The sequence below is a fragment of the Rhamphochromis longiceps genome, linkage group LG20, assembly GCF_057381845.1.
Source record: "Rhamphochromis longiceps isolate RC_006_pf linkage group LG20, R_longiceps_female_GT1.1, whole genome shotgun sequence".
NCBI classification, from domain to species: domain Eukaryota; kingdom Metazoa; phylum Chordata; class Actinopteri; order Cichliformes; family Cichlidae; genus Rhamphochromis; species Rhamphochromis longiceps.
This window is the reverse complement of record NC_140576.1, coordinates 5,610,362-5,631,349: the sequence shown is the minus strand read 5'-3', so window position 1 is coordinate 5,631,349 and position 20,988 is coordinate 5,610,362. Positions and strand designations below refer to the sequence as shown.

General features: G+C 40.5%; 1 protein-coding gene across 1 annotated transcript in view; it reads left to right on the top strand.

The window, feature by feature from the left end:
* The window catches only part of cntn3a.2 (contactin 3a, tandem duplicate 2), a 41,051-nt gene that overhangs the window by 11,636 nt on the left and 8,427 nt on the right, over positions 1-20,988 (top strand). Inside the window, exons 4-15 of the mRNA XM_085393218.1 lie at positions 129-304; positions 2,121-2,216; positions 2,378-2,581; positions 3,430-3,532; positions 4,209-4,393; positions 5,260-5,396; positions 6,412-6,541; positions 7,014-7,164; positions 7,450-7,577; positions 8,850-9,019; positions 9,302-9,419; positions 15,124-15,282. Coding sequence (XP_085249344.1) covers positions 129-304; positions 2,121-2,216; positions 2,378-2,581; positions 3,430-3,532; positions 4,209-4,393; positions 5,260-5,396; positions 6,412-6,541; positions 7,014-7,164; positions 7,450-7,577; positions 8,850-9,019; positions 9,302-9,419; positions 15,124-15,282 — 1,757 coding nt within the window. The remainder of the gene's footprint in view (positions 1-128; positions 305-2,120; positions 2,217-2,377; positions 2,582-3,429; positions 3,533-4,208; positions 4,394-5,259; positions 5,397-6,411; positions 6,542-7,013; positions 7,165-7,449; positions 7,578-8,849; positions 9,020-9,301; positions 9,420-15,123; positions 15,283-20,988) is intronic.

Sequence of the window (20,988 nt, the reverse complement as noted above, 5' to 3'; positions counted from 1 at the left end):
TTCTTATTCCAAGTGAGTTACCACAGTGAATTGTGTTTTCCACTCACCTCCTGTCAGACCACCTTGGTTGGAAGGAAGAAGGGGACTGCGTGTTTTGCCAGGGACTGATGGTGTCTTTGCCCTCACAGATGGTCACTGAATGGGACTCTCGTAAATCTGGGTCTGGATCGTCGGCGGCGTCTGTCTGGGGGCAACCTCATTATAAGCAGCCTGGACCGATACCAGGATGTAGGGATGTACCAGTGTATGGCCTACAACACAGTAGGAGCTATCCTCAGCAGAAGAGCAAGTCTTCAGTTTGCCTGTAAGTTACAGTCAGAGTTTTAACTACAAAAAACCACGGGTGTGTAAATGCTCTTAACTACAAATAATGCAGACGTACACTAAAATGGAAGCGCTTTATTTGCAGTATTTATCAGCACGCAGCAAGTTCAGTGGGGAGCCGCATTAAATATTAACGTAACATGGGAAGAATCTGAGTGCGATGACGCTTCCTTACTTATGGTCATGCAGACTAAGAGTTGCTATTTCACTTTGTGTTGTTTGCTTCAATCAGAAGTCATTCCAGTTTCGTTGGATGCACTCTGGGGTAAAGTAGTCTACCAAATTGCACAAGTAGTGTTTGAAGAATAACTTAATAAGGACTGGAGCCAGAAAAAAAAAAAAAGAACAGAACACAGCATACCTGCACTTTTATGAAAAAGGAAGAACAAAGCAAATGAATATAAGCTGCAGTGCAAACTATACTACAATGCATTGCTACAAAAATAATAATTTAGGCAGTAAAAAAAATGTACTTTCACATCACGTTCCTGCTGGTGAAGCAGGTAAACAACTCAAATGAATAACCAAATGAATACTTATTACTTCTATACTATTCATTAAGGCTTCCTTTCATGCAGATCGCAACAAAGCGCCTTTTCACACCTTCACTCGGTGGTGGTATCTTGCCGTGCAGATGTTTTGGGTCTTTTTTGACAAGCTTTTAAGATATGGGATGGTCAGAAAAAATGGAATAATGACATTTTAATAACTTAACAACAATGACTTGAGAATAATGACCGGATAATGGATAATCTAACCTCTCTGAAAAAAGTTTGAGTCATTTTATTAACCTTCAAAGGAGTCTCCAATGAAAAACTATAGTTCTTTTTCTTTTTCAGATTCTCTTAGCAATATTTGGATGCAACACGAAAGAATAATAACAAGAAAAAAATATTACTAGGTACATATACCTTAAGGTGTAGCTCAATAAAAAAAGTTTTCAGTCGTTTCAACTTTTTTCTTATAGTGTTATGAGCTCTTGCAGCATATCTCGTCATGGTATATTAATGTCTTGGTCCCCCTCAGGCAGTTTTTGGGCAGCTATTTTGAAACCACTATAAAATGAATAGAGAGAGATCCAAAAGTTCATTCTTACAATGGACAAACTCTACCTTGTAAAGCACTGATTTAAGAAAAAACTGTAAAGGTTGAAGTATGAAGTTTATAAAGCCTCAAATTGTAATTCTGCTTGGCACATGCAAAGTTGCACAGCCTTACAGACTTCATCACGACTCAATTCAGAATGCAGATGTAGCGAATGGCTCTCGCTCCTCCCACCAGAGCCTTGAACATATGCCAGGCTAATTTACACGATTCATACAGAGGCTATGAACCGTCATGAACCTCTTCTGTGCACGAGCCGCAGTTCAGCAACACGATTGGCTCGTGTGTTTACCTGTTCGGCCATCTCTGCTGCTGCGGGATAGATTTCTATTTGAGATTCTGTGCTAAGTCAAGTCTTGTGATTTCAGCGCTTACACAAACATGTACATAAATTAAGTTAGTGGCGGGTTTTCACATCCAAGTTCCTTTTTTTCACAAAATGGCATATCGCTCATATCTCATTCAGGCCCTGGGTTCAGCAGTCTGTCTAAACTCTTCTGTTTCAGAGCCTCACTTGTCTCAGTTGCTTTTGTTCTCCCTCAGGCCTTGCAGAAGTGCAATTTTCATTACAGCTTTCTTATGGGTTTGTGTCAGTGTCTTGCAGAAAGCTTTTACTCAGCCTCTTTTCCACTCCCCTGATATGTGACATCCTACAGTAAGCTTCCTTTTCATTTCCCCCCCCCCCCTGTCAGACTTAGATCATTTCAAAGTTCACACCAGAAGCGCAGTGTCCGTCCGAGAGGGACAAGGAGTGGTGTTGCTTTGTGGATCGCCCACTTCCTCAGGAGGTAAACTCTGCTGTTGTTTTGAGTCCTGCTGAAGTGTGATTAAAACATAATCTTGCTGCCACTGATTAGCCCCTTTTCTAATCACAGTTAATTCTCTTAATCACATTTAATATCAGAGAGCATCCAGGATCGTCTCATGCGCTTCCTTGTTTGCCTTCCAGACCTTACTTATGCATGGATCTTCAATGAGTACCCGTACTTCGTTCAGCAAGACAATCGGCGCTTCGTCTCCCAGCAGACGGGAAACCTTTACATTGCCAAGGTGGAGCCCTCTGATGTGGGCAACTACACGTGTGTAGTGATGAACAGCATCACAAAGGGCAAGGTTCAGAGCTCCCCCACGTCTCTGATCCTCAGGACAGATGGTAAGACACAGCTTGTGCCTTTGACGTGACAAGTATTGCCTTTCAGCCTCGCATTATGGGCCTTTCATTTTAAGGTGGCTTTAATCATTACCCCAGCGAGAGTGCTCTTTATCTCGTTGTACCTCACTGAAGTTGAGTCACAGAGGGCTAATGCCTGTAAGTAAATAGTTGCTCCTCAATGTAGGCCAGCAAACAAAGCACCCAAATCTCTTCTTTGCTGACTTAGCTTCTCTTATAATTCGCAGTCCCTTTAAAAGCTTTCTCTTTGCTTTCACATGAATTCTCGGGCCTGTTCTCAGCGGCGTGTTGTTCTGTTCTCTGTTATGCTTTCATAGAACGAGTGAATAAAGATTGCCTTGGGAATGAATTAAACATAAGTCATACGTCAGTGGACCATTACATTGAGTGTTCTGGTGGTTCAGCCAGTTTCTACTCAGTGTACTGTACATGTAACTGCATAAATTTAAATCCCCTTGCATCACTTTCTGGTCGCGATCTTGAGTGCCTTTCCTGAATGCTGATATTAACAATGAAACACAACAGAGGTTAGGAACTGCCTACTCAAGCTTTGAAATAGCAGATTAAAAAAAAATCTCTAGATGAAAAATAATGCTCGGTGTATTTAAATTATTCCTCGCTGGGTTTTGGCTACACTCTGGTGACTGTACTCTTAAGCGATGCACGATTTTGAGTTTAGTTTACCCATGAGAGAGCGTTTGCTCATGTGCATTTCATTTTTTCCTCTGTTAGCTTTCCAGTGCTATTGTTTGGTCCATAATGCCAGCCGTAATGCTTGTAACTCATGCATAATGGAATACTGAGCAAGTTCTTGTGCTTGGTCCTCATAGGAGTGATGGGTGAATACGAGCCGAAAATAGAAGTTAATTTCCCAGACAATGTACCCGCCGCGAAAGGATCAACAGTTACGCTGGAATGTTTCGCCCTTGGGAAGTAAGCTGGATTTCCTCAAGCATGTTTTTAATCTTTCACTGTCTTTTCTTTCCATACAAGGAACATCTGGATTTCTAAGCAATTATGGTTCTTAGAGCGTGGCATCAAGCCACGATTGGTCTGAAAGCAACGTGTCGTTGGAATGGGTTAAGTCCAGACCAGGGATGTCAAACTCATTTTATATCCTGGGGGCACATACAGCCCACAGGAAATCTGTCAACATGACTCTTTGGGCTTAAATTGTAAGAAATAGGTGTGTAAAATTATCATAAATTATAAAACAAAGGTTTTGTCAAGAGAATGTCTTTTTTTTCTACTCACCCATTGTAAATAAAGACATTTCTGTAGTAGATAAGATCATTTAATTGTTTATCTGTTACTTCATTACTTGTTTTAGTATGAATGACAGTGGGGGAGGTCTTCATCAGTGGGAAAAGCTGTAAAATGTATAAAAATAAAGTTAAAGGTCCCCAAAAGTTATTTTCCAAAACTACTCAGTGGGCCAGATTGGAGTCTTTGCTGAGCCAATCTGTTTTGACACCCGTGGTCTTGACCATTTATCAGCAAAACGAAAAAAATAAGTACTGCAGTCCATCTGACGCTTTATTGCTACAGATTGTTACAGACACCTGCACCTGATTCCCCGCTGAGCTCTTCCTTCGCATGTGTCTCACAGCCCCGTCCCAGAAATCACCTGGAGGAGGGCCAACGGCGTTCCCTTCCCCAGCAAAGTCAAAATGAAGTACTCGAACGCCGTGCTGGAGATTCCCAGCTTTCAGCAGGACGACACGGGCGGTTACGAGTGCGTGGCCGAGAACAAGATGGGGAAGAACACAGTCACCGGTCGGCTGGCTTTTTATGGTACTGCGACTTTTGTTTGAGTTTTGAGACGACGCCACAGACAATTGAGTTAGACAAAATGGGTAAACAATCAATATCTCTGCTTCTTTCAGCAACGTCGACAATTGTCACGTCGTTAGACTTTGTAAATGGCAACAATTGTAATGCGATCGTTTAAAAGCTATAAGTAATTTTATAATAGCAAGAGCTCATTGTTATACACGCTACTTTAATGCACACACAAATCTCTGCCTTCTTCCTGCATTTTAAGCGTTTCACTGCAGCTATTACATTTTGGGTTCTTGGCTTGCTTCAGCCGCTGTGTTTTCCTGTGAATCTGTGAAAGAGGGAAAAATGACACTTGTGAAATTGGAAGTGACAGTATGTACAGTGCCACCGAAGTGAGCTGTGCTTATTATGAGCATTGCACTCATGAAACCCATGAAATTTCCTGAAAGCTGTAAATATATGAGAGACTTAGGGGGGGTTGTGTGCTGGATGGGAAACAAGCAGGACCTGACATTTATTATACGCAGAATTAAGGTGACAGTTTGGGGGGGTGAGTGCTGGTATCGGGTGCTGTTCGCCGGTCATGAGAGCTTCTTCCTTTGTGGTTCGGGGTTTTAATGTTAATCTTTGGGTTGCCTCGGGCTGCTGACACATTTAAGAGATGTAACTGATAGACTGAATTCAATTTTCTCTCCTCTAGCCTCTTAAAGGAAAACCCATTGACGACCCCCCCCCCTTAATTTGGGCTGCCAATCTGCACACGCTTTCCTTTGAACTTATTTAGATGCAGCTTATTTAATACGATAATGCTCCTTCCTCGAAATCTGCCCTCTGGTTCTTGTCAGATAATTCACTCGAGGATAATTCTGTGTCCTCAGCAAAGCCTCAGTGGGTCCAGACAATGAAAGACACGGCTCTAGCCATTGAGGAGAGACTTTACTGGGAGTGTCGAGCCAACGGCAGGCCCAAACCCTCCTACACGTGGCTGAAGAACGGCCAACAGCTCCTCTCAGAGGTAAATTACCGGCTGTCGTCTGCCACCTACAAGTGTTTCATTTTAAAGACTTAATCTTCAGCTTCAGCTCTTCCTTTCATTTCCGAGAGCCTGGCATAAAACACACTGCTGTTTTCCCGAGTGTAATTCAGAGTGCGATGAGAGGAGAGGGTAAACATCTTACTAAGGTGTGCCAGTGATGAGACATGGATGTAACTGTCTCGTATTCTGCTTTACCTTGGCAGATTACAGAGTCTTAGAAAGTGGATGTGTACGGCTCCCGAGAGATTGCTCTATTTTATCTGAATGGAGTCAGTGCTTGTTTTTCATTATTCATGGTGCATGTTTAAGCTCCTTCATATTGAGGGACAATGGGTTTAATCTTCTGTGAAATATACTGTATATAGCACTACACCTAACTCTAGACCACCAGAGAAATACATGTGGTCTTGCATATTTTGAGATTTTTAAATTTGGCTGACCTCGATATGCCTCTGACACTTAATTTCTTACCTCTTACATGCATTATACTGTAGCAATAACCATCCTGATATTGTTCAAAACTAATGTTTAAATATCCTTATTTTATTTGAGGTTTATTGTTTTTACTGTTGTACGATTCAGAATATGATTTTCACCATGAAAGTTGCATTTTTATCTAATTTGTTTCATATTTATAGTACAGAATATAGCTAATGATTAAAAAAAAACACTAGTAGGTGCTGTACTGTATATGGTTAATACTGAGAAAATAAATTAAAAAGTGCAGATATAATACAAAAAGCTCAAATATTGCATAGACTGGACCAAAAGTGCACAGGATAGGGAAAAAAAATGAATGTTCCATACTTAGAAAACAAAATTGTGCTTTGTGCTCATAGCGATAAATTATTTTGCAACAGAATCCTGATTTGATCCGCGTCCATTGACAGCACCTCTAAACAAATCCAGCACTTGCCAGAGCGCGCCGCAGAAAGCAAAAGCAACCTGTAAGTGTAAGGAGAATAATTGCTTTCTTTCAACCTTTTCTTCACAGGACAGGATCCATGTGGAGGACGGAGTCCTGTCAGTGTCTGCGCTGACCCTGTCTGACGCTGGAATGTACCAGTGTGTGGCCGAGAATAAACACGGTGTCATATATCTTGCTGCTGAACTAATGGTTTTAGGTAGGATGGCATTTATCTCTCTTCTAAATCCTCAAATCTTTGTTGCCAAAAGGATCTTAAAGGTCATCTTTCTGTCATTCTTAAAGGTTGTCTGGATTAGCAGATAATGGGGTCAATGTGGATGTTTTTGTGGGGTCAGACACATTTAGATATATATATATTTTTCCCCCTTTACTTTGATGTGGGGATGAAGATGGTGTAATAGATGCCAAACTCATAGCTGAATAGTAAACATGAACTTTTACTGCAAAACCAATTAAAAGTTATAACAATATTTTCTGCTTCTTCTTTTATTAATACATAAAACTGGCTAAAAAACACCGTTACAGCGTCGATTTTTATGCCGGTTTGATTCGTCAGTTTTAAAAAACGATGTGTTTCAATTACTGTAAGATTTGAAAACTGGTGCTTGAAATGCTCAGTGAGATTTGCTGCAGTCTTGCACTAACGCCAGTTTGCTGTTTCCCACCAGCTTCTCCTCCAGACTTCACAGGGAACCTCCTCAGAGCTTTGCTCAAAGCCAAGACAGGAACTACAGTGACTTTAGAATGTAAACCCCAGGCCTATCCCATCGCTAGCATTTTATGGAAGAAAGGCAACCTGCCAATCCACACAAATGACAGGTAGTAACAGGGTTAACGTTATTCTGAAAAAGTCAATGTACACAGTTTAATAGGCTTGTTTTTTTCCGTATATAAGCCAGTTATCTATCCCAGCTACACTCCTCTTTAGCCATCTTTGGTCTAATCAATATTCACCACACACACACACATGCTGCCTAACTGGAAGATGTCCATTATGTAGAATGCTGAAAAATCCAGAAGTCGGTGTTTATCTGATGGTAAAATGAGTCTTTGTTCTTGGCAGTCGGATTGTAAACTGCTCTCACTGTTTGTGTACTCCTATAGGATCACACTGTCCCCAGATGGAACGCTGAGGCTTGCCAACGTGAGCAAGTCTGATGCAGGCAGCTATACGTGCTTTGCTAGGAATAGATTTGGCATGTCAAGTACAACTGGAAGGCTCCTTGTTACCGGTAAGCTCTCCTGTTAAATAGCAGATTGTTTGTGCGCTCCACTTAGTAAGCAGAATTTTATGCACACTATGGATTAACACACGAGAGCTAGCGTACTGCAAGGACCCGAGTCAATAACTTGTAGTTAAATTTAAAAAAAGTAATAAATAAACTTTGAGGTTTTGTGCTGAGGTGTGTGTCTATACTTTGTAAGGTCTCTAGTCTTGCGATTAAGTAGACTAAATATTTCAGATAATCATTTGATTGTTTTGTTTTTATTTGAAGGGATGTAATAAAAACAAAAAAACTTTACGCGTGCATTATTGAGTCGTTTTGTCCGGACGCATTTTGCAGCGGCTGCAGTAATACGCTTGGAAGGCGTTTGACGAAACACTCGATCATTGTTTTCCTCAAAGCAGTTGAGGCAACCAATTTAGTGCAATAAATGAAAGTGCCCTGAGTGGAAGCGGTGAGCACATTAGTGAGGTGGTGTTACAGATGCTGTTATTGTTGAGCGTGTTGTTGTTTTTTTCATTGGAGTTGAATGTTCTGTGAGTTTGTTATTGGTTTTTATTAATGTGCTGAATGATATTGTCTGCCGCTGTAACTGCCAAGGCCAGTTATTTTTTTGAAATTACCAGAGTATTTTTTCACAGCCGTAAAGCATTCGGAGGCACAGAGCCATGACCCACACATTGATTATTAGTAGCTTGAGAACTGAGGGGACGCTTTTTTTATCCCTTGACAGCTTCTCCAAGGTAAGATATGAGAGTACAAATCCACTTGCTTTGTGTTGTATCTTCTTGATTTGATTCCTGCCGTTCATTATCTTGACTTTTTGAAGCACAGGAGGCCAAATGATTGCTATAGCAGACTTTAAAGCAGCGCTCTTCATTTTTTATGTTTTTTCGTTGTTGTACTGGTTGTGCAGAGCAGCTCATTACATGAAGTTTTATCTGATCCATGGTGTATTGTAATTGCTATCAGGATTTCTGAAGATTATGTGAGCCATTTTAGTGGTGGCAAGGCTGCATGTTATCACACATTATTTGACTGAGTTTTTCATGAGACCTTCCTTTATATACACAGACTGCTCTGCCTGTGACTCACTGTATTGCGGAGCATGATTTTTGTGTCTCGGGAAGTGTTGTGTCACTACTCTGCTCCTATTTCCTGAAAATCAACAAAAGGGCTGCTCATCTGCTGGAAGTGAAATGTCTCATGTCTCACATAAGATTGCCACCCTCCCCTTTAGAAATGGCTGGCTCTCACGTTTTTATTTTTCCTGGGTAGATCCAACCAGAATCATCCAGGGGCCAGTGGACACAGAGATCATTGTGGGCGAGAGCATTGTGTTACCCTGCCAGGTCACCAGCGATCCCGTCCTTGATGTTTCTTTCTCCTGGGCCTTCAATGGACAGCTCATCGCCAAGGGAGACGGTCACTTTGAATTTGTGGGTGGGGTGAGTGACCCACAGCCGTAGTTTTTTTGTTTTTGTTTTTTCTTATGTGCGAATGGGCACTTGGCACCTCTCCCCATCTTGCTTCACTTCATCCCTGCCATTAGTTTAAAGAGACAGCTTGTGGTTTGACACCCTGGTATTTCTTGGAGAGATAGAGCATGGCAAGTTTTTAGAGCTGCTATTTACTGTGTCTTTATATATGCTTTGCTACCTTTTTTAATAAGCTGTCACGAGGTCCATTATCTTTCATGCTACATAAAGCTCTCTTTCCTCCTTCGATAGAGAACAGCAGGAGATCTTATGATCAGGAACATTCAGCTTTACCATGCTGGCAAATACATCTGTGTGGTGGACACGGACGTGGAGAGTCTATCAGCCGTGGCTGTATTGATTGTGAAAGGTAAGAAAAGCTCGTCTCTGCTCTGCAGTTACCAATTAAAATAGGGCTTACAGCTAGGGATGTTTAATGGGTAAAAAAAAAAAGGGAGAGAGAGAAATTAAAAAAAGTAGACTCAATGTAAAGTGGATGATGGATGCAGCCTCAGTAAAAAGAAGTCAGTAGTCTTTAAGTGTTACTGAGCAGAGCAGTGTTAAAGAGATTTCAGAGAGATTACATCGCTATGCTTTGCTGAGAATTAAAATAAAAAATCTTTTGAGGCGTGCAGTTTTCGATAGGGTTTTTAAACTCAAATAGGTTTGTTTTAGATTGAGATTGCAGTGCAACCAAAGTGTCCATATTCTCATCAGAATCACCCTGGATATCATCAGAGTGTTTATTTCTACTACAAGGCGCTTCATTACATCAAACAGAGGAAGGCGCTTTCCTTTTCTCTGGCGCTCAGAGATGTTTTTGGAAGAAAACTTCACAAAACTGTGTGAAATTCTAAGAGTACGAGCCATACATTTTTTAGGATGTGTTCCTTTTTCTCTCTCTCCCTGTCTTTTAATGACCAGTTTTCAATATTGTTGCAGTGTACTTGACAGCAGAATGCTTACATGCCTGTCTGCGCTCACTCATGCAGTATGTATAGCTCCTGAGAGACATTATTGTCGAGAGCTACATTTGGCAGAACAAAATAACTTTTGTTATTTATTTCAGGGAGGGGTGTGTTTGTGTTGCTCGTGGAATTGGAGGAGGGATGTTTCGGGGTGGAATCAATACACCAAATAGCCCAGCAAATTGACACCACCCAAATATGCTAAATGTCAGATGAGGTGAGGGATGATTTTAGTGTCAGGATTTGAAAAGGTTGAATCCATAGCTTTATCTTGCAAGGATAACAAGTTGCTATTTAACTTGAGGCGCAGAAGCTCTTCTTAATAAGCATTTCTTTACGAATGACTGCGGACAAAGAAAAATAGGAAGTAATGCTGTTTATCCAGCTGGAGCAATATCAAGTCCAGGGAAATGGATTGGCCTCCTGACTGGAGACAGGAGACAGGAGTGTGACTCAAGATTGTGCATTATTTACACTTCCTGCTCGTGGCGGCTGTCACAGATGTCTCAAAGTTTGGATCGAATAGCTTCAAATTCTGGGTGGAAAACACCACATAAACCATTCAGCAAGCAAACGTTGACATCCCAAAATACAAAATATTAACGCAACACGTGGAGTAGAAACCAACAGATAAGAGCCGGTTTTCAAATGCACCTTTTACATGGGTGAAAGCAGCAATGCAGTGATGATAAAATAGTCAATTTAAGAAAAATATCAAAACTAACAAATAAAAAACAGTTGCTTGACAGAAAAATGGATTAATGACAGTTTTACTATCAAAGCACCAACGTGTAAACAGCGGTTTGCATATAAAGTAGATGTATTTGAAGTCATTTTCATGGTAACATGGGGCATTAAATTCATTTTCATTTTCCAAAAACGGTGTATTTCATACAGGTAAGACTCACCAGATATCTCATGGCACAATCAAATATTATTATTGCAGTATGAGCATTGCAATAACATATATTGTGAGTTATCAACATCTTTTTGAACTGCAAATGATGTCCTCAAAGTTAAACTTTGTCAATATCTGTTTTTCCAAGAAGATAAAGTTATCACGCTGCAATTTTGATTTTGTTTTTGTTTGTTTTTTTAAGGCAAAATTAGATCAAGCATACCAATCAAAGTACAACATTCAACTCTTTGACAGAGACTCATTCAGACTGATGGCAACATGTTACCAATAAGACAGCAATTAATTGCAAACCTTCGACATTCTTTCTGAGAGTGATTGCAGTCACTCCAAATCAGACTACAACTGTTTGTCATGGTCCTGGGTCTTTTGACCCAGCGTTTTAAGTTTGAGTTTATTTTGTTCATTAGATTATCTAAGTTCATTTGGTTATTAGACTCCTTGTGTTTTCTTCCCCTGTATTTAAGCGTCCCCTCACCCTTCGTGTTTCATGCTGCGTGTCTTATGTTATCAAGTTTGTATTATCATGCCTAAGTGTTTCTAGTTCTTATTATTTCCCCCTCCGTTTCCAACCATGTTAAATCTCCCCTGCTCTTCATGCTTTTCATGTCTGTGTCTTACATTGTCAAGTTCTGGTTGTCGTGTCTAAGTCTGCATGTTTCCTGTTTTATTTTGAAAAGGGGTCTTGTGTTCTGTGCTCATGCGGTTAGTTTTACTCTTGCCTGTGCATCATTATGTTTATCCTAGTCAGCTGTTTCCTCATGTGTCTCCACTTCCCCTAATCACCTCCTGTGTATTTAAGTCCTCTGTTTTCAGTGTGTGATTGTCAGGTCGTCTGTTGTCCACGCCATGTTTCCGATGCCATGCCATGCTTCCAAGTTTCTTGTCTAGGTTTTTCTTATTGTTTGTTTAGATTCCCCAGTTTAGGTTTGTGTTAATTTTGCTTCAGTTTGCCTTGCCCTTTGTTTGTACCTTTTCTACCAGCCATATTAAACGGCTCGCCTTTTGTTAACATTTCAAGTTCTGTTCCCTGTTCCTTGGAGTCTGCGTTTTGGGTCCTTTTCTCAATTCATACAGTCTGCCCTCGCCAGATTGTGACACTGTTTGCAGAAAGGTTACCTCCTATCAGGCAACCTGTGCAATCACTTTGCAATCAAAATGTGTAGTGAGTGTGCAACATTGCTCTGTGCAACCATTTAGTCACCGGAAGCTGAAATCAGTCCCAGAATGTGAAGAAAATTCAAAACAAACAGCTGGCGGCTGCTTTTGTTAATTTTTAGATGTAAGCATGACTAACTCAAGATTTTAGTGCATGAAATTAGCCCTTTTGTATATAGTATTCACAGAATATTCAGATTTATGTAATAAAATATTGATATTTAGTGTCCCTGTATCGATAGAGTATCATAATACATGTCTATGCTAGTACTTGAGATTTTTTCTAGTCTTTGTTTTTTGGGGGGAAATATAGGATAACATGCCTTTCTGGATGTCCTGCAGTTTAGGTGTTTGTCTTCAAACTGTTGTAGCTTGTAGCTACGTGTTATTAAATGAAAAGAGGTCATTTGGAAGGAAAGGAAATGTAGCTCACAGGTGTAAGTATTTACAGTTTGATCAAATCTAATAAGAACTTTAGAGCGGAGGCTCAGATGAAAGTAGAAGATAGTGACAGGACTAAACCCTGATGATGGTGGAGCAGAGTAATCAGATGAGTTCAGTTAAGATACCCTGGACAACTTGTGGAAATGGAAGAAGCATTTGTGATAGACAGGCTGCTGACAGGCAGAGTGAGAACAGTGTCTCCGGGCTAATTGGGCAAAAGTAGTGAGTTGAAATTGAGAAAGAGCTGAGTTTGACAGCGTGGGAAAATGAAAGTGACAAAAAAAATAGTAGTAATAGTCCAAATCAGTAAGGAGGAGCAGAGGCTCCCTTATTGAACTTATAAAAAAGATTATTTCACATTACATTTGAAATGTAGCACAGTTCTTTTCTTTTTTTAATCATTCAAAGAGGCAATTAAAGAATAAGAACCTCATTATTTAAATAAAATTCACAACTAAATGCACTGTCTGCCACCTCTCATCTTCCCAGAGAAATTGTCCTTGTCTGTCCCTGATTTTAATTGAACTAATTTGTCTAAAGACACTGTCCCATGTTGTGAGCAATATTTAAAGCAAAGACTGAATCTGCTGTTTGGTTTAGTTTTTATGTTTTTTTAAAGAGTTTTTTCTTCCAATTTAAATTCACTCCCCTTTCTTTTGCGAAGGGTGCCGAAATGTTAGAGATAAATAGCTCAAAACCTTGACAAATAAGATCAAACCATTCTGCGTGGCTGTATAATTTAAGAGGAAGGTGAGGAAACATGAAAGCACAGCCAGCTTCCCCCAGTGGCTGCATTTGCATGTTCTTAAAAAAAAAAAGAAAAATCTATTTTAATGTTAAGACAAACAACAGCAAGACGTCTCCTTTCACCGGGATTCTGCAGCAGCACGTTTACGATCGTGGTAACAGTGATCGTTGGCGTTACTGGCATCAAACATATTGTTACAATCATGTATATTAGTCAGCTCGATAATTTTACAGGGTGTTATTTACAATGGGGTTTCGCTCCTTTCCTCTCACAGCGCTGAAGGTCAATGATAATCGCTCCTGACACAAAGACTCTTTGAGTGATCATCTGGGTTCTTGTTTTTCACAATGGGTGTGGAAAAAAAACCCGTTTTAGATGCCTCACAAACACTCCACTGGGTGGTGATGGTGGCTCTGGAGAAGGTCACAATATAAGGATAATATCACAGTCATTAGCATTCGAACCACTTGGGGAACACTTGTGCTTGTTTGACAGCTGCACCACCACCATCATCATCATTATCCCGAGAGATAGTTTTTAGGGAAATACAACTCATGACAGTCAATGTAACACTTCAGAACGATGTGTTTTCACACTGGTATTTCGACCCGCTTATGATATGCTCTTGTTTAGTTCTGGCACGTGTTGCAGCACATTTTGAGAATTTGGGAAATATTTGGTTGAGATCGGAATAATATCGCCAGTGTCAGTAAATACAGCCGGTTATTAATTTTCCCTCAGACAAGTTCACAATGAAAGCTCAGATAGTCTGTCCATATTAATAACAGATTATTTGAACACCCTCGAGACACTGACAGGAGCCTCTTGCCTCAGCCAATGAAATGTAATTAAGAGGATAAGGAATTGATCTTTGATTGTGTGTCCTATTAATATGTATTAATGAGGCCAGTGTATTAAAGTTGCTTTTTTTTCATCAATAGCCACTAATGAGTTTTACAGAGATCAATATCTCTAAAGCCACGGTTTTAAGGCCAAATGTATGAGGGCAGTAACGTCCAAGGCTTCAGTAAACAAAAGGATGTCGCTCAGCAGTTACTTGCTCAGCTTAATCCAATATATCCTTGCATGCATACATAGACATATACATACATGCTGCAGGAGATATGAAAACAAAAGGATTTGTGCTTCCAGACAATTGATTGTTTACTAAAATAATCATGCTACACTTTAATAATTAGTATATTTTGCTTCAGATTAGAAACCACTTCAGAGCTGGTGGGGAGTGCGAGAAGAGCAAGGGGCGTTATTATTCTGCGGTCTATCTCACAGCTCTCTAGTGGTCTATTATTTCTGATGAGCTGACACCTTCATTAGAATAGGAACCCGCAGATGAAACTAAAGTAAAACATCACACCGCTTAATTGGTGGGATAATAAAAATAAATGATAAAACTCTGTTTCCTTGGGGCTGTGAGGCCCCTTTTTCAACTTTTACCTTTTAATTTGACTCCCTGCATCCACTTAGGTCTGCTGTTTCATCGATCAATTACCGGGAGGATTACGGGGAAAGGGAAGGATTACAAGTTGGGTGAATATTGGAGAATAAATCTTGAATTAACTTTTAATACTTTGTGAAGGGCATTACATCTTCTCAGCTGAAAGCTTTTTTCAGAATGTTCTCTCGCTGATGTTGATTGAAAGATATGAAGGCTATATAGCGATATCATTTTGGCCGACGCATGTGTGTGTGTGCTTTTCCTTTATATGCCACTAAATGTCATGTTTTCCTTGCAAAACGTGCGAGTATACTATTCTGTAGCGTCGTCTGTGCCTCTGCATGTGCGAATACCTCACAATATCTGTTCTTGTGATTGAGCCAGGCCCTCCCAGCCCTCCAGACTCAGTGACGGTGGAGGAGGTGACAGACAGTACAGCCCAGCTAGCGTGGAGCCCCGGCAGAGACAACGGCAGCCCCATCACCAATTACCTCATTCAAACCCGAACTCCCTTCACTGTGGGCTGGCAGAGGGTTAACACAGGTGACGCAGTACTTGACGATAAATTTTCATCTTATAGCACATGAGATATTATTCAGATAATTCACAGATGTCCACAGGGAAATGCTGTTATTTCTCTTCCCCAGTTGGCAGGTGGGTCAGTGTATGGGGTCAGCTAGAAAAAAGGGTAGAGATTCATGTTCTTACTCAAGACAGTGAAAGGTCCTTCTTGCTGCTGTACTGTGCAAAAGTGTTGAGCGATCACTGATTCTTTCATATGTTGTTGAGAAAATTGGAAACATAAAATATAAGTGTCATATTTCGGCTGTTTGCAGGCAGGAGAAGGACCCAAACGCAAAACTCACCACACAGGAATTAAACCCAAAAAGCTGCTTTATTGCAGAATGGCACAAAAACTATAACAAAACTAAACAGGGATATGGATGACAAAAATACAGCCATGAGGAAGACTACAACACTGACAAAGACACAGGGCTTAAATATACTGAGGGATAACGAGGGAATGAGACACAGAAGGAGAGCACAGCTGGGAGTAATCAGGCTGGACGAGACAAGGGAAGCAAAACTAGAAACACTGACATGAGACACGGACCTTCAAAGTAAAACAGGAAACACACTGACTGAACTCTAGACATGTAAACTTAACAGCAACTGGGGAGACAGAACATAGGAACCTGAAACATGGTACAGAAAGGCACAGTAGACACAACATGGAACACAGGGAAGCCATATTACAAAACCTAAGAAATAAACTATGATAACCATAACTGAAACCTGGGGAAATAACAAACACAGTACAACAAAGGACTCAAAACATAAACCATAATATAAAAACACAAGAACTCAAAAAGCTGGGTCAGAACAACCCAGAACCGTGACAATAAAACAGTTTGTACAACTCTAATGAGCTTAAAAGTTGATATCTGGTATGATCGCCTCTCATAGGCAAACCTTCTTGTCATTTCTTTAAGTAGTCTCCAGGAATAGCTCTTCCGGCTTCTTGAAGGACATTCAAAGCTCTTCTTTGCATGTTAGATACCTTTAGATGATCCCACACTTGCTTCACTGTTGGGGTTCTGAGGAGACCAGTCCATAAATGATATTGTTTCATTGTGTGTTTTTCAATCCAGGTATGATTTTTCCTGCAATGGCAACTGCAAAAAGCCAATCAGCTTTCCAAGTGGTATTACATGGTGACTCAAAATTTTACTTTTCTCTGTTCATAATTCAATTAATTTTTGACAAGATCGCCAACCCCACTGGCTAAAATAAAGCCCCAAACCGTGACAGAGCCTCTGCTGTGTTTTGCAGATGGCTATAGACACTCACTGTTGACCTCCTTCTTACCCATCGATGACAATTTGAACCTAAAATGTCAAATTTGGACCTGCAGAGTCTCAATAATACCTGTAGGGACGCCTCCAGATTTTTTTCATAGGAGTGGCCATATGGGAGCCATTAAAAATATTGGGGTGGCACACCAAAAACAAAATTTCCAGTTTTATTATGCTGTTGTCAAATATAGAGAAAGGAAGAATTATATACCTGGTTAGTTTCCTGCTGTTAAAGTTGATATCACTGAAAATAGGTACATATCGGAACCATGATAACAGGGTTCTTGCTGATCGGAGCTGGCTTGGCCCTGACTTATCGGAGAAATAAGAGAGCGGAACCGGCTGTTCAAACTCCCCCTAAGCTGACCGCTGGAATTGAAGCGATGGAGCGAGGCGCGGCCTCCCACACCGAACGCAGCATGGTTAACACCTTGGAGACGCTTACAGCTGCCGTGAGGACTCAAACTAACACCATTGAGCGTATGATGGGATACATCAGAGAGGGGCCTGCTCACAATAACACCCTTGAGCGAAAGTTGGATAACATCGCAGAACGGCTCACTGCAGCTGTGGGGTCTCAGAACCAAAAGAATGACAACACCACGGACCAGAAGCTTGATACCATCATGGGGAGGCTCGCAGCGCTCCAACGGGAAATCGAGGCCCCAGTGTCAGAGTGCTAAATTCGCTGCTCGCATAAAGGAGAAATCAACAATATTCTACATTTGGACACCACGGCGCCAGCTGCTAGGCCCAAGGCTGGAGCCCACCAAAACAACTCCCTGATAACGACTGTGTGATGACTATTCTTCCCATCCCATGAAGGACACCTGGATCGGCTGGAGGACTGTTTACTTAGCCTGATACGGCGAAGGACACTGTCTCAGCTGAACTATGGACACGCACACACATACACTTACACTGATAAGCACGCACTCATCCCCCCCCCTTCCAAATGCCTTCGATGCTTGTTCCTGCGGGGGAAGGCAGCGGGTCTGCGTGCCGCGCTGAAATGATAGCATGGTGCAGGACGACTGCTGTGTTCCTTCAAATCACCCCCCACCCCCCTATCCATCCCCTGTGGCTTGTCATGTGCTCTGATGTTGTGATGTGGACATTAATGTGCTCTCTGTGCAGAGGAGTTTTTTTGTTTCCTGTTCTCATGCTGTCCTCCCATAGGTTGCCCAGCGTGGGAAGAGGTCTCTTTTTTTCCTCTTGTACTTTTCCCAATGTTGTGTAATTTTTTCAGTGTTATTCTCTCAACGCTGCCGGTCTCCGACTGTATTCCCATCTGATGTCTTGTTGTTGTGTGTGTAAGTCGGGGGGGGTCCTATTCCTCTGTGGGGCAACCTGCATATGGCCAATAAAGCATTCATTCATTCATTCATTCATTCATTCATAAGAAACCCATATATGATTTTGAAGTCCATAATAATCTGTTTTAACTGATTGATTGATTTACTGACTAGAAGTCCCAACCACTGCTTTAATGATTCTCAACAGAGCTGAGCAGATGCAGATTAAGATTCACACTCCAAGAATGGAGTTAAGTTTAGGAGCAAACTTGTTCAGGAAAGACAAATAAGTATTAGATCACGTAAGAGTGTGAACTGTTGTTGATGTACCAGTGATCTGTGCAGGGATTGGCACCAGCTTTGCTGCAACCTGATATCATCATCATCATCATAGTTTATTTATATAGCACTTTAAAAACACACAAGGCTGACCAAAGTGCTGAACAGTAGAAATATAAGAGATACAATAAGAATAATATCTCAATGAATCAAATACCTGCAAATATTATTTTAAACAATTACTATTATACTATTACTATCACACAGTCACTTAGGTCACTAGTTCTTTCTCTAGAAATAAGACTTTCAAACACCACACAGAGACCTTCATGTGTTTGAAAACCAACTATTTACTGGTACAAAACAAAATCATCTGGACTAATCAGATGGATCAGCTGAGGGCAGGATGCATCTCTCAGGTCTATCAGCTGGTGGATTTTTTTTCCTATTTCTTAAGGGCATGATTTTCAGATACTGTTCGTCTGCTGTAGATAGTTTCTTAGGCCTGTCACTTCTTCTGTCTTCCACCTGTCCTTTTAAGGACATTGCACACCACGTTGAGATATGTCAAGTTTTCAGCTAATAGCACTTTGGGAATCACCTTGTTGCTGCAAAAAATATGATTTGATGCCTGTCAAACTGTTATCTTTGGCATTTTTTGGAGATTCAACTAAAGAAATGAGAACAACTTTTGTGTTCTTATGACAGTTTGTTGGTAACAAACTATCTAACGATAAAAAATTTCCAATTTGTCTGTAGAACACTGGTTCATCCCCTGATTTAGGTGGCTTTTTATGCTAGTGATAAGTGTCTTAACAAACAAAAAAACATATATATGGTCAGGTGCAAGGTCTGAACTAAAAAAGAGTGAAAAATCTGTCAGTGTCCAGTGGAGAACTTTGAAATCCTGGGGAACTGTTGTTCAAGGCCACTTTAAAAATGACAAGAAAATCTGGCTACTTAGGAAAAATATAAAGAGATGAGGCTTGTTTTGGTGGCTCCATATTTTTTTTCATTATTACTTTTTCATTTTAGCCACTTCGATGACCTTCTGTGTACTCATGCTAAGTCAACACCAGCGTCCTTTTCATCTTTTCAAGTCAAGTCTGTTTTTGTCACAGCTTGGTCCTGAAGCATCTACACAAGCCTAATTTCTACTCCCATCCACAGCCATGAATGGATGAAAACATCATTTGCATATAAAATTGCCATTTCCACCAGAAGTTATTGGACATAGCAAAGAAACAAAACAGCAAACAAGCAATTTCACTGAATGTGAAACTGAGACACTCATCTGAGAAGTGGAGAAAAGGGAATGTGTTTTATTTGGTACCCTCAGCTTTGGAAATACAAACAGAATCAAACCCACTGAATGGGAAAAAAGAACTGAAGCTATCAACTCTGTTAAGTTCAGAGTAAAAGAACCCTAGCAGAAAATAAACAAAGAAAGAAAAGGACCAGAGGCAAGAGGAGTTTGGAGAAAGACAGACAGTCATTACGCACAGCTGCAGCTTTTTCCTAAGGTTTTCAAAATGTAACACTCAAAAAATGTTTTTCACCCTCAGTAGACATGAAGCAATAATTTTGATTAAAATGCAACTGAGATGCACAAAACGAAAGGTTTATTCATTCAAGTAATTAATCATTAAGGTATAAACTCAATGCATTGCAATCAAGTAAATTTCATTAATCCATTAAATGAAACATTTTACATTGTACTTATGTGGGAAAACTTAAACATAGGTGCACATGCTGTCATTTTTTATTCGTCTCTTATAAATGTGAGTTTATATGAAAAAGGCAAATACCAGGCTTTTTCTGCATTCTTAATGATCTGGGTCCAGGTGTCTAGAAAAGGTTGAATGCATATACTGCAGTTGTTTTTATTAGTTTACTTAAAAAGGGTAAGGCTTATAATAATAAACAGTATAAATAATAACAGTTATAATAACAATAAATCAGCTGGGGTGAGCATAAAGGCAGATTTTTACCAGTCATGGCAGATGGCCGGCCCTTCCTGCGCCTGGGTCGGCTGGAGGTTTCTTCCTGTTAAAAGGCAGTTCTTCCTTCCCACTGTCAACTAGTGCTTGCTCATAGGGGATCGTCGCATGTGTGAAGCTTTTTTTGAGACAATTGAGTTTAACTTAAAAGTATATTGTACAGATTTTATATAGAAAAGTTTGACCTAAATGAGAAAGTAGGAGTTGCTTCACGGTAAAATTCCTGTAATCAAATTTTTACCAATCCTGCAACTGTTTGTAACAAAAAAGGGGCATGATGAATTGACAAAGTCAAATGCTGATCACAGAACTTTCTGAGCACTACAGAGCTTGTTCTGGTTTTCTGGACTGCACCTGTTTTGCTTCCCTGTTATTGGTTTTATCCAATCTCATTATGGCTAAAACAGTCCTGTAATTTAAGTAAAAACGGTGTAAAGGCTGCATTTCACAAAAAAACAACTGCTTGGTTAATTCGGTGGGGGAAAAAAATCACATCTAAAAAGCTTAGATGTTTCCCTCCGGAATTAGCTGAGAGCAAAGCAAAGCTGAAAGGAGAGAAAACACTGGAGATCAACACAACTGAGAAATCACTTATGATATCTAACATTGGCCTGTATGTGCTGGAGGTGTACATTGGCAGCTGTTTGCTGAGAAGCTGCGTCAGGCTGGCGACCTGTCCAGAATGTACCCCGCCTCTCGCCCTAGCGTAGCTCAGATAGGCTCCAGACCCCTGACAAGGATAAGACGAAGAGAATGAATGGATAGATGGACATTTGAGAACACCACAACGAGTCAGCTTTTTCACTGTAGCTGTTTGTG